At 35.1% G+C, this 12,799-nt stretch overlaps 1 protein-coding gene across 1 annotated transcript; it reads right to left on the bottom strand.

The window, feature by feature from the left end:
* Nucleotides 1-264: 264 nt before the first annotated feature.
* LOC111371948 lies at nt 265-4,673 on the bottom strand. The gene is made up of 6 exons (XM_022994095.1): nt 4,259-4,673; nt 3,792-3,988; nt 3,540-3,696; nt 3,234-3,407; nt 1,963-2,023; nt 265-313 (listed from the first exon to the last, which is right to left on the bottom strand). Exons 1-6 carry the CDS (start codon nt 4,671-4,673, stop codon nt 265-267), a joined length of 1,053 nt encoding a protein of 350 aa, XP_022849863.1.
* Nucleotides 4,674-12,799: the final 8,126 nt, after the last annotated feature.

The following is a 12,799-nucleotide window of genomic DNA, read 5'->3' as shown; positions in this document are numbered from 1 at the left end:
ATGGGACTCAATCTCCGATTAAAAAAGTAGAACACACTTGTGCGATTGAGAATTGATTTGTGAAAATATTTTAATCATATTTCACTTATTTTTTACTTTTAATTGCATCCTTATTACTCCTTGTAATCTTTAATTATTGTTTTGTGGTCCGAATCAATTATTGAAAAGTTGCAATCAAGTGCAACTTTGAATTTTACCATTTTTCATTGTTATTCACCTTTCTTTCAATTTAGCCTCCAATCATTAAGTTTCACCAAATCAACGTCACTTCTCCTTGATTCGTGCCAAAATCACCAAATCACTCTCATCTAACCTATAAAACAAAATGAAAATACAAGTCAAAGCGTTCTAAAATTCTAAGAACAAACAAAATATCAAGAAGATAATATTATAGCAAAAATAGTAATGGAACTCTAAGCGTTAGATTTGGAAATTATAATTATCAAGAAGAACAGAAAAGTATAATGAAGAAGAAAATGAAGGATAATGTGGATAGTCTTCTTCACTTTCTGTTCTGCTTAATAATTATAATTTCCAAACCTAATGTTTAAAGTTCCATTACTGTTTTTGCACATAATATTATCTTCTGGTACTAATATTGGTCTTTCTAGAAACTTTCCTAAATTTCAATCTAATCCTACATTTGTTTGTGAAGAGAATTTCTTTGCTAGGATAGCCTTAATACCTTTTTGTGCTAATAATGTAATTATTTGATTATTTTCTAATTTATAATTAGTACAACTATTTTCTCTAAGTCTTCCTATGAATCCTATGCAAATTAATAAATTATCCTTATCTTTTTTCATTTGATATCTTTCACTCTTTATTCCTATTTTAATGTCGTTATAAAATTTTTTTGCTCTTATTAAATAATCTGGAGTAAAATATACTATTCCTCCTTTGCTATTCATATCTAATTCTATGTTTCCTAATAATCATTGTTCTGTGTCTGTGAAGCTGTTGTCATATAAACATACTAATACTTTAGCTTCTAAATTTTCTCTATGAATTCCTTTTAATTCTATTATTATTAATCATAAATGATTATGTGGAAAAATTTTATTAGAAATACAAACTTTGGTTATTTGTGTCATCTCAATTTTACAAAGTGAACCGGTGATCAAGCAGTCTACTTACTCTCAGATTTTGATAACCCCTTTCAAGTGCCAAAAATTATCTCTTCATATCTTATTTAAACCACCAAAAGATGTTTCCATTTTCTCATGAGTAACACCATAACACATTTAATGCAAATTGAAAACAAATAATTTTTAGTTCGGTTACAAACGTGCCAGAAACACCCTACATTAAATGCTTGGAGTTTAAATAACCTTTTGTCTCCAATTTGTAATAAAATTCAACGTGCTCCTAGCTTATCCTTCAAATAATTTCCAGATTCAAAAGTGCCTTTAGTCTATAGAAAATGGGTAAGTGAAATATATGTGTGTATAATTGTGGTTTGTGTCCACAAAATTATTTCTTTCGATTTAAAGCCACCACAAATGTACGGTTCATTAATAAGTAATAAAGTGGAATATTGAGTTTCAAATATTGTCCCACAAAGATTTAGTAGTTCGAAACGAAACGAAATTATCAAAATTGAAGTTTTAACCTAAGAAAACCCTAATTTCACTAAAATGATCGTTGAATGAATTGACATCACATAGTTCATCAATCTCCTAGTATAAAAATATTTAGCCTAACATGGAGAAGATAACAAAATTCGTGATTTCTTGAAGATAAAACATCACAGGGTTATGAATTCGCGTGAAATCTTGATAATCTTCGTGAAATTCTTCATTACTTTGGCTCAAAATCCTCTCCAAAATGTGTTTTCTTGCCTCCCAATGTGTTCATCTCCCTCGAAATTTGACGAGTCTAGATTTTTATATCGCGTCACAATCGAGTTCCAAAAGAGTTTTAGTGAAAACAGGAAACTGCATAATCGCATCAAAAATTTACACCATGTGACCGCATGGTACAATTGATTTTGGTCCTGGATTCACTGTACCCCCTTGTACGGCTGCATAGATATTCTACCATTCGATAGCATGGTAGAAATAATTTCCATTTTCTATCGTTTTGGTCCCTAAACTCTATTTTCTTGTTCATTGGCCTCCTTTCTTCGTCCATTTTGGTACATCATCTCACAATGATTCCCAATTTATACTTAGCTCATTCAATTTCTCGATTCTTCCTTCGGGTCATCAATTGGATAATTGCAATTTAGTCCCTATAATTAGTGATATAGTATATTATATTAGGTACTTTTTGACCTAATACATGACATATCGTGATTTCGGCCACCAAAAGAGTCAATTGTCTTGTAGAATTAGGTAAACTACCATGTTTGAGTACGAAAAATTTGGCAAACGCATGTAAAATTTAAGGACAACCAATAAATTGAGCCAATTACATGGGAAAGAGAACACGTGTGACTTTATGGCCATCCAAATATTGTGGAAGTGAATTCTGTTATACTATATATCAATATTTCAAGTTGGAAATAAGAAATAAAATAAAATTATAATACACTGCTTAGATAAACACGCATTGCATTAGAGATTTTTTGTGAACATGGAATTCTTGCTTGTCTTCCAACAATCCTTATCACCAATCAAGGTAGGATATCGAAGTGCAGTATTTTTTGTCCCGTTTAATTATTTTTTTTACATGTTGATGAATTTTGTACTCATGAAAGTTAAAGTTATTATATGAAATGCTATGATATGAATGATATGGTTATTCCGGTATAATAATATGATATGATATGAGCTCTTACTAAATTTTAAAGATATGAGACGGTATGATATTCTGACACATATGTTTAAAATTATTAATTAGGGTCGCACCATTAAAATTTTTATATCCTACTGAGTACATCCATGTACTCACCCTTTTTCCCTACATCTCATAGGTTAGATCGGGTCATGTCGAAGCGTGGTGGTTCGATAGTGTGTTTGTGCCTTGTTTTCACTAGATAAAGATCTAAGTTCGCACGTAATTTTATTTATTTTAAGTTTATTACAATAGACATTTATTTATGAATAAATTTTTGTACATCGTTATTTGCAAATGAAAATATGTAATTATCCAATTGATATCCAACAAACCGAATATTGATGTATTTTACATTACTCTATCACTAATTATATGAAATAATTAATTCTAGAAAAAATATTTCGGGACTTTACAATATCCCCTCCTTAAATATTTTCGTCATCGAAAATTACCTTGGTTATTGAGAAATTCTGGATACTTGGTTTTAAGCTCATCTTCTTTCTCCCAAATTGACTCGTTTGATCTGTGATTGCGCCATTGAACCTTGACTAGGAGAACTTCTCTATTTCCACGTTGATGCACTTTTCTATCAAAAATCCTCATCAGGACTTCTTCATATGACAGGTCTTTTTATACATCCAAGGTTTGGTAACTTACATGATTGGAAGCGTGAACAAATTTTCTAAGCATTGAAATATGGAATACATTATGGACGACTGTTAATTCGGGTAGTAAGGTAAGTCGGTAAGCCACACTACCAATCCTTTCAAGAATTTTGAAAGGTCCAATAAACCGCAGTCTCAACTTTTCTTTCTTTCCAAATCTTAATACACTCTTCATTGGTGCTACTTTTAGAAAAACTTTGTCACCTAACTGAAATTTCGGGTCCCTTCTTCTACCATCAGCATAGCTTTTCTGTCGATTATGTGCTGTCTTTATTCTTGGTCCAATTTTATCAACCACTTCAATTGTTCAATGATACTAGGACCTAAAATTTTATTCTCCCCAACCTTGTCCCAAAGGATAGAAGATATGTACTTCCTACCATAAAGAGCTTCATATGGAGCCATGCCTATTGTGGCCTGAAAGCTATTATTGTAAGCAAACTCTACTAATGTCAAATGTGTTTCCCAACCACCGCCAAGATCCAAAACACATGCCCTTAACGTTTCTTCAAGGGTTTGGATGGTTCTTTCTAACAAGCCATCTGTTTGTAGATGATAAGCATACTAAACTTCAGTTTCATCCCCATGGCTGCTTGCAAACTTTTCACAAAATTCGATGTAAATCGCAGATCTCTATCTAAAACAATGATGAAAGAAATTCCATGCAATTTAATTATCTCTCTAATATATAACTGTACGAGTTGTTCCATATTGAAATTTACCTTGATTGGTAGAAAATGGCCTGACTTCGTCAAACAATTAACCACTACCAAAATAGCATTGTGACATCTTGCTGATCTCGAAAAACCTACCACAAAGTCCATTGCTATGTGCTCCCATTTCCATTCTTGAATATCCAAGGCTTTCAATAGTCCTGATGGCCTTTGATGTTCTACCTTGACCTGCTGACAGATAATACATTTCTCTACAAACTGACCAATTTCTCTCTTCATGTTTCTCCACCAAAAGATACCTCGAAGATCCTGATGCATCGTTGTACCTCCTAGATTTGGTGCATATGGGGGTGGAGTGAGCCTCTTCTAATATCTCGTTTCTTAAACTTTCATCCTCAAGAACACATAACCTTCCTTCAAAAGTCAGCATGTTGTCTGCAGATATTTTAAATCCTATACTTTTGTTTGTACCCATCTCAGCCTTAATCTTTTGTGAAAATAGATCCTTATCCTGTGCTTCCTTGATTCGACCCCGAAGAATAGCTTGAATCATGAATGCTTTTATTCTCACTACAGTCTGGTCGGCGGAGTGATGATTTCTAGTTTCAGTTTCTCAAAATCCCTTATTAAGTATTCCTGTATAGTAGATAAAACTGCCAACTATGATCCTATCTTCCTGCTTAAGGCATCTGCAACTATGTTAGCCTTACACCGATGGTAAAGAATTGTACAATCATAATCTTTCACTAATTCCAACCATCTCCTCTGCCTCATATTCAGTTCCTTCTGTGTGAAAAAGTATTTGAGACTCTCATGGTCTGTATAGATTTCACACTTTCCACCATAGGGATAATGATGCCATATCTTTAAGGTGTGAACTACCGTCACAAGTTCTAAGTAGTGTGTTAGATAGTTTTGTTCATATTGCTTCAACTATCTCGAGGAGTAAGAAACCACTTTTTCATGTTGCATCAGAACACAGCCTAAACCTTGCTTGGAGGTGTCGCTATAAATTAAAAACTGTATTGTCAATACAGGAGCTGAGACTAACCTCTACTTGAGTTCTTTAAAACACTTTTCCGTTCACTGAAATTTCAACCCTTTTCTAGGCAACTGAGTCATCGGCCCCACTATTTTTGAAAAACCCTCAATGAATCTCCTATAATCACCAGCCAACCCCGAGAAAGTACGAACTTCACCAACATTGGTTGGTCTAGGCCAATTCGTTACTGCTTCTACTTTAGAGAGGTCTACTTCGATTCTTTGGATGGTAACCACGTGACCAAGAAAACCTACGCGATCAAGCCAAAATTCGCACCTCTTGAATTTGACATATAATTTTCCTTCCTCAAAGTTTTGAGCACTATTCGAAGTTGTTCTTCATGCTGCTTCTTATTCTTCGAGTATACAAGTATGTCGTCAATAAATACTATGATGAACTGGTCTAAATACTGATGGTACACTCGGTTCATGAGATCAATAAATACAGCTGGGGGCATTAGTCAAACAAAAAGGCATGACAGTGAATTCATAATACCCATAAGAAGTCCTGAATGCAGTTTTTGATATATTGCTTGCCCTGATTTTCAATTGATGATACCCTGACCTCAAGTCAATTTTCTAAAACATAGTAACACCCATTAACTGGTCAAAAAATCGTCTACCTTTGGCAACGGGTACTTATTTTGAATGGTCAGATGGTTCAATTCCCAATAATCAATGCACGTTTTCATACTTCCATCCTTTTGCTTGACAAAAAGTACAGAAGCTCCCCAAGGAAATACACCCGGATGAATGAAAGCTATCTCCAGCAACTCCTTTAATTGCAACTTCAATTCATGAAGCTTTTTCGGTGCCATTCGGTATGGGGATTTAGATACTAGTTCTGCTCCAGGAACCAAATAAATTGTAAATTCCACTTGTCTATCTGGTCGAATGCCTGGCAAATCTTTTGAAAACACATCTACATAGTCTCGCACGATGTTAATATCGTTAACAGCCATTTCTATATGTTGAGAACCGATGATGTTAACCAAGAATCCCTAGCATGACTCCTTTCCCAACATCTTCTCCACTTGCATAGCTGATATAAGATGAGGTAGAGACTTGAACTTTGCTCCAAAGAAATGAAATTCTTCTTTTCCTGGTCTGTAAAATAACACATCCTTCTCGTAACATCAAATGGTCACATGATTAAGTCCCAACTAATCCATGCCAAAAATAATATTGAAATCTTCCATTTCCAAAAGGTATAAATCTACCTCCAATATTTTTCCATCAACCACTAACTTCATAGACTTAGTCATCCGATTTGTGCAAAGAGTTTTTCTTGAAGGGATGCTAAACTCTAATTCATTAGTCATTTTCACACATGCATCGTTAGACTTAACGACAAAGGATGTAGAGATAAAGAAATGTGTAGCCCCAGAGTCAAAAAGTACATAAGGTACATCAGATAATAATAGAATACCTGTTTTCATAATTATCATGTTAAACTTAACTACGGATGATGCAAAAATTGAAATCATAAACAGATACTTAAATAATAATTGAATACCTGCTATCACATTTGGATCCCACTCCGCCTCATGCTAGTTCAGTGCGAAAATTTGAGCCTTCCCCTTTTTGTTCTTATCTTGGTCGTCAACTTTCTTCTTTGGAGGCTCAGCACAGTTAAGAGCCATGTGACCAGGTTTACCATACCGGAAATACACGTTCTTCCCAAATAAGCATTCACCCCTATGGAGTTTATTAAAATTAGGACAAGGTGTAATACTCCCACTTGCCCCCACCAATACGAACTCCGGTGCTGGGTCTTTTATTAGGCCAGCTACTTCTGTCCTTACTCTGATCATTCCACTTTCTTTTTCCAAATAACTCCTTACTCTGCTGGGTATACTGTCCAAATGTTGTCCTCTATAAGAAAAGACATGAGCTCTTTCCAACTTTTCACGATATGAAATGAAACGACGGGACATAATGATCATGCTGATCTCTGGGCACAATCCATTTTCAAACCTCCTAATCTTCTTAATTTCGTTATCCACCAAGTGTAGGGCATATCTTAAGAGCTGCTCACACTGCCTTTCGTAATCAGTAAGTGACATGTTCCTAGTCTAAGTTGCAAAAACTCTGATTCTTTGAAGTTTTTTATAGCTTGTAGGAAATATTTTTCTATCACTTCATCCTTGAACTGCTCCCAAGTCAGGATATGTTGCTGCTCTTCCGTCCTAGTATGTAAGACAGATTCCCACCGGTGATTGGCCACTCCAATCAACATGAATTCTGTGCATAGTACATTCTATATGTCTGTACAAGAAATGTGTTGAAAAATGCACTCCAGGCCTCTAATCTATTCCTCAACGGCCGACGGGTTGGAATCACCGTCAAATGTAGGAGGCTTGTACCTACGAAACTATTCAACTATTGAAACTGCTCCAAAATGAATGGAGGTGTATCCTACTGTGGTGACATATTTTTTGGTGGAGGTGCTTGATTCTATTTGGTCAACTCTTGCACCGCTTGCAACAAGTCAAGCATCAAATTTGTGGGGGTATGTGGGGTCATTTCCTAAAATTTAAGTTATTCGTCACACACCAATATTAAATCTAACATTTATACCTATCTATCATAAATTTAGTGAGTCAACAAACGGCATGTCTTGAAATTTAAAGTAGGCAATTTAAATTATTTAAGTTATGCAAAAAGTTTAAATAAATGTATTTTTCTTACCCCTTTACATACCTTAGAGTCGTCGGAGTATGGTCGATTGGTGGTCGTTGAGTGCCAAAATCTCTTAAATTCTTACCTTCTTAATAACTTAAATATATACATTACAATTTTTTTAATTTTTTTTAATAGTCACAATCACATTTACACCATTTGCTCATTAAAGGTCGCCAACATATAATAGTGCATGTACGGCTAACAATTGGTCACATGAGAAATTACAAGTTATCCACATCTCTAAATCTAGCAAGAAGGCCCAATGTATTTATCATATCTCTATATATAGACAAATAGACTGGAAGTTCATAAATATACAATCTTCAATAATTAAGGATGTAAATTAGTATTTATCTTGTACCAATATGACAAGAGATTTAATTAAACAATTATATAAATAAAATATTAAATTAATATATTTTGGCTTTAAATACTGATTGGCCATTTCAAATTCAATATGATCTAATGGTTTTAATGGAAAGAAAATGAAAAGAAAAGAGGGAAGTCACACTTGCATACAAAATTCTTACTCTAGATTCATACGTTAATATGTAAGCCATTAAATATTACGTGAAAGGCATAAACTCATTTGTACACCTTGTAAAATGTAAGAATATTAAACATATTAACTATTACGTGCAAGGATTGTCTAAACTTTGAAAAAGAAAAAAAAAAAGGGTTATCGGGACATATAATATCCAATCCTAAATAAGTAAAATAATACAATCCTATTTTACATTATATTTAGAAACAAATTCACGTCTAATTTACTTTTTTTATTTTTTATTTTTTATTTCCAGGTATTTACATTAATCTACCTGTAAGGTCCAATTAATATAAATAAATATATGATACCACATAGCTTATACATAAGTGATAAGTGATAAAAGAGCGTGTATTTTTTTTTCTTCTTTTCTTTTACTTCACTGTTCAAGTGAACAAAGACATGCACTGTTCACGGTGAACAGTAACATGTCATTTTTTTTAAAAAAATTACCCAGCTATTTATAAATGATTTTACATAGAATACTATAAGCACATAAGGCCGTAGTCCACTGTAATTATCAATTAATATGCAAATTATAAATATAACGTAAATTATCATGTATTTAGATTAGTACATGACATGCATTTATCACAATGCAGTAACTACATATCAAATGAACACTTGCCCTCATCGGAGCATCTTTGGTCCATCAACCACAACGGACAAAATTAGTTTAGAACAATATTTAAACTTCTCTTCTCTTTTCTTTTTCTTTTTTTCTTTTTTCTTTTCTTTTTTTTTTTTTTTTTTTTTTTTTTTTTTTGAGTTTTTTCTCTTCTCTCTCTCTAACCTTTGTTGAAGATGAGGGTAAAACGAGGAATTTCTAATTTATTTATGTAAATTCATTTTTTACTTTTTTTTAATTGTTCAAAGCCGAAAGTGGAAACGTGGCCGAGTCAACGGGCCATTTCCACTTATTTCCTCATTCATCAGTGTCCTTTAGATTGCTGAAGAAATTGAATTCTTGGTTAAACTTTCAAACTTGATTATTCAATCTGCTTCTACTGGTTCAAATGAGTTAAGAGGATATGAGGCAGTGACTGCTTGTGATGCAACATTGATCAGTAGTGGTTGAAGAGGTTGGTGTTTGAGATAGGTTGTGCTGATGTCAATGGGCTGTTGAAAGTTAGGGACGGGGTAGCAATTGTGTGGATATGGCGAGAATCTGATGGTCCTATCTGTAACTGCTAGATGGGAAGGCTAGATTTAGATTGGTGTTGATGTATTGGACATCAAATAGAGGATGACTGTAGAGTTGAAAGGAGATGGCTATTAGAGTGGCTTTGTGTAGTGGCCTGTTTGGTGATGATGGTTGACGTTGTAGAGGCAGGGATGGAGGAAAAACATGTAATGATGGCCATGCCTGTAGATGATATTGTGGCCCACCGACATCAAGACGATAGCTGAATCGTGGCAACGTATATCATCAATAACGAATTTAGCCAATGAAGCAGAGCAGTATATGTCATAGTTGAAGAGGTAGTGGGATAGATGTGGAATAGATTTTATTTTACTAACACTCTATGTGGTAGTTGATGGCGCTGGTTGGCTATGGTATACAGAAGAGAGCAGTTATCGGACTGGGATGTGACACAGATGTGAAGAGCCGAAGCTAGCAATTAGATTGGTTGGCTGACAAGAAGAAAATGTCGATGGTTAGGGTAGGAAAGAGATAATGATGTATAGGCTGGATGTATGGGTTATAGGTTGGGTATGGTTTTTGTTTAATGGGCTGTTAAGTTATAGGCTTGGTAATTGATTAGATTACTTTTGCTTAGGTTTTATATTAGGGAAAATTTCATAACTAAGAGATTAAGTATAATCCACTTCAAAATTAAGAAACAAGGTATATTATTTCGAAAATCAGATATTGAGTAAATTTTAATAAACTAAAAATTATGTATACAAAATAAAAATTATAATGTGACTACTTCACTTACATCGTCAGCGAGCCTAGCCCTTGAAGTTGTGATGTCATAGAACTACTTGCAAGCATCGGATATCGTCTTTCGTGCTATCGTGTTGCTAGCTCTAAAAAATAGAAAAGATGTTAAAAGAAGTATATACGGGTTAGCGTAGCATACTTTTCTAAAATCATACAATACTTACCCATGCAAATTTTTTCTCCATTTTGTCTCGAATGCTTTCCACTTGGTACGGTACACCTCCAAAAAAAGATTGAGGTACATCCCATCGATAAACCTCCTCCTCTTCACCTTAACCGTAAAGGGAAAAACAACATATTGTGAGGACAATCTTGGCCTCTTCATGACCATCTGCTCTGGCACGTTAATAGCACGCTTTTTAGCCTCAGTTATGGTTGGAGTCTTCTCTTCCTTCACTACAGGGATGGCCACCTTCTCTAGGCTCGCCACCTCTTTTAGGCTTGCCATCCCCTCAGTTGTCCCCATCTCCAGTACCTCTTTTGTCCTCGACAGGGCCATTTCCTCCTCCGCCATCGTCTCGTTCTCAACTAGGCAACCTTCTCCACCTCCACCATCACTCCCATCCCTAATGGGGCCACTCTCTACTCCTCCATAGATAACAAAAATGATTTTAATACATCATCTGACCATAACTGTGGGTGACCCCCCTTCGTCAACCTCCTGATCACCCTCTTCAAAACCCTATTATCTGCTTGCTATATTACCTCGGAGTGCTACGATATTATCCTGAAGGTCTACAAAATGGCCACATAGCACTCTAACATCATAGGATAAATCTTACACCCTTCTTAACAACTGTCGTCCCAGATCGTCAACCCTTCCTATCAACTCTCATCACAACACGTCAACCTCCTCCGCTATAAATCTCATCAACTCTCGTCGTAGCTCACCGACCTTCTCTGCCATAAATCTAGTTCGGCAGGCATATTGATCATAGAAATAATGACCCTGACTATGTGCGAAAGATCAATGGAGAAGGTCTATGAACGGGGGAGACGGAGATCTCTTTGATAGAAGTGATGTACTCCGCGAAGGTGATGCACTTAGTGGAAGGGATCATCAATCAATTGGACTGTGTTCCTACACAATTAAAAATTTAAAAATTATTGATTTAACTAATAATTGCTAACTCATAAAAATGGTAATCAAGAAATTATATTCAATTTGCATACCCAATATCAGTCTAGGATCAAATTGAACATTCTTCGTCTTCAATGTACGGAACGGCTAATTCATGCACAAGACCTCGACCCTCCTCCTCCATCAACGACGTCAAATCAGTTATGACTTCAAGCTTTTATATTCACATTTAAAAGTTAATGATCATGTAATGATAGCTTAAATGACATACAATATAAATTGTAAATGTATAATACTAACATGAGGGTTGTCGAGGAGAGCTGATAACTATTTCCCAGAAGAATGTCCATCCACTCGGGATGCTCGCTAATGATGCATCCGAGGGCAGCGTGTCTTCCTTCACTTTGCAAAGTGGGTACCCAATAAGGAAAACGATCTCATATGCCAAGATCTACATTACATAAATTATTATATATAAATTCAGTATAAAAAATATTGTAACGTTGATTATATTAAACATTTACCTGTACTATCTAGGGCAATCTATAGGGCATTGTACTTAGCATGGACCCCTTGGGCTTTGAGTGTAATTTTGTGAAGACGTGTATGGTGTGCTCAAAACATCTCTACCCCTACGGATAGTTGTTGAAGGCATCAATATCGTCGACGATCTTAAGATGAAAGAGGTTGATCGTACTCTTTTTTTGATGGCACTGCACCACGCTCGCAATGATGTAAACTAGACCAAGCCTAAGTTTGTCTAACATCTGTTCTCACCTCTTATTTTCACCATTCAGCTACGGCAAAAGCACCATCCATTGTCCTTAGAAATATGTATCGTGCAGCTTGTTGCTTCTCTACATATCGTCACGAGCTACTTCATTGCCCGTAATCTTTAGTCCGGTTATCAAGGCAAACTCGAACAACGAGAACATAACGACCTTGCCCCTGACGTCAAAGTAAAGGGCACCATAGTCGATTGGCTTGAGCAGCCGACACAATAGTGCGTCGAGGATCTGCCCGAAGTAATGTACCTCCTTCAACTGATATAGGGCAGTGGAAGGACTGACAAAGAATATCTAAGTGCTGGTCATCCAACAGATCCGGTACTATAGTGAAACTATCGAAAATACTATTCCAATTGGCTTTCCCCGTCATCCGTCTCAACTCCTCATACAGATGGTGTTCCGTCCTACAAAAATTCAAATGTTAGAATATTAATCAAGAGATAACAAAATAAAGAATAATCTCATAATATTAAGCGAATCAAATTGTAACTACTTCACACAAGACGTAACTTCATTTTACATTGATATTAATAAAATTAAATGAATTGCAGACAAAAAAAAGAAGTTATTATAAAATTTATTAATTAAAATT

This window comes from Olea europaea, chromosome 23, assembly GCF_002742605.1.
Source record: "Olea europaea var. sylvestris chromosome 23, O_europaea_v1, whole genome shotgun sequence".
Taxonomy (NCBI): Eukaryota; Viridiplantae; Streptophyta; class Magnoliopsida; order Lamiales; family Oleaceae; genus Olea; species Olea europaea.
The sequence above is the reverse complement of the archived record's forward strand: the minus strand, read 5'-3'. Positions and strand labels throughout refer to the sequence as shown.

Bases quoted from the DNA above. Each gene is read 5' to 3' on its own strand.
- LOC111371948 (XM_022994095.1), bottom strand. From the start codon at position 4,673: ATGATTCAAGCTATTCTTCGGGGTCGAATCAAGGAAGCACAGGATAAG. The intron at 3,989-4,258 runs GTAGGTTTTTCG...ATCTACAAACAG, and splicing joins ACATAGCAATGGACTTTGTG to ATGGCTTGTTAGAAAGAACC. The intron at 314-1,962 runs GTAAATTTTTGA...TTTGTTTTATAG, and splicing joins GTACCATGCGGTCACATGGT to GTTAGATGAGAGTGATTTGG.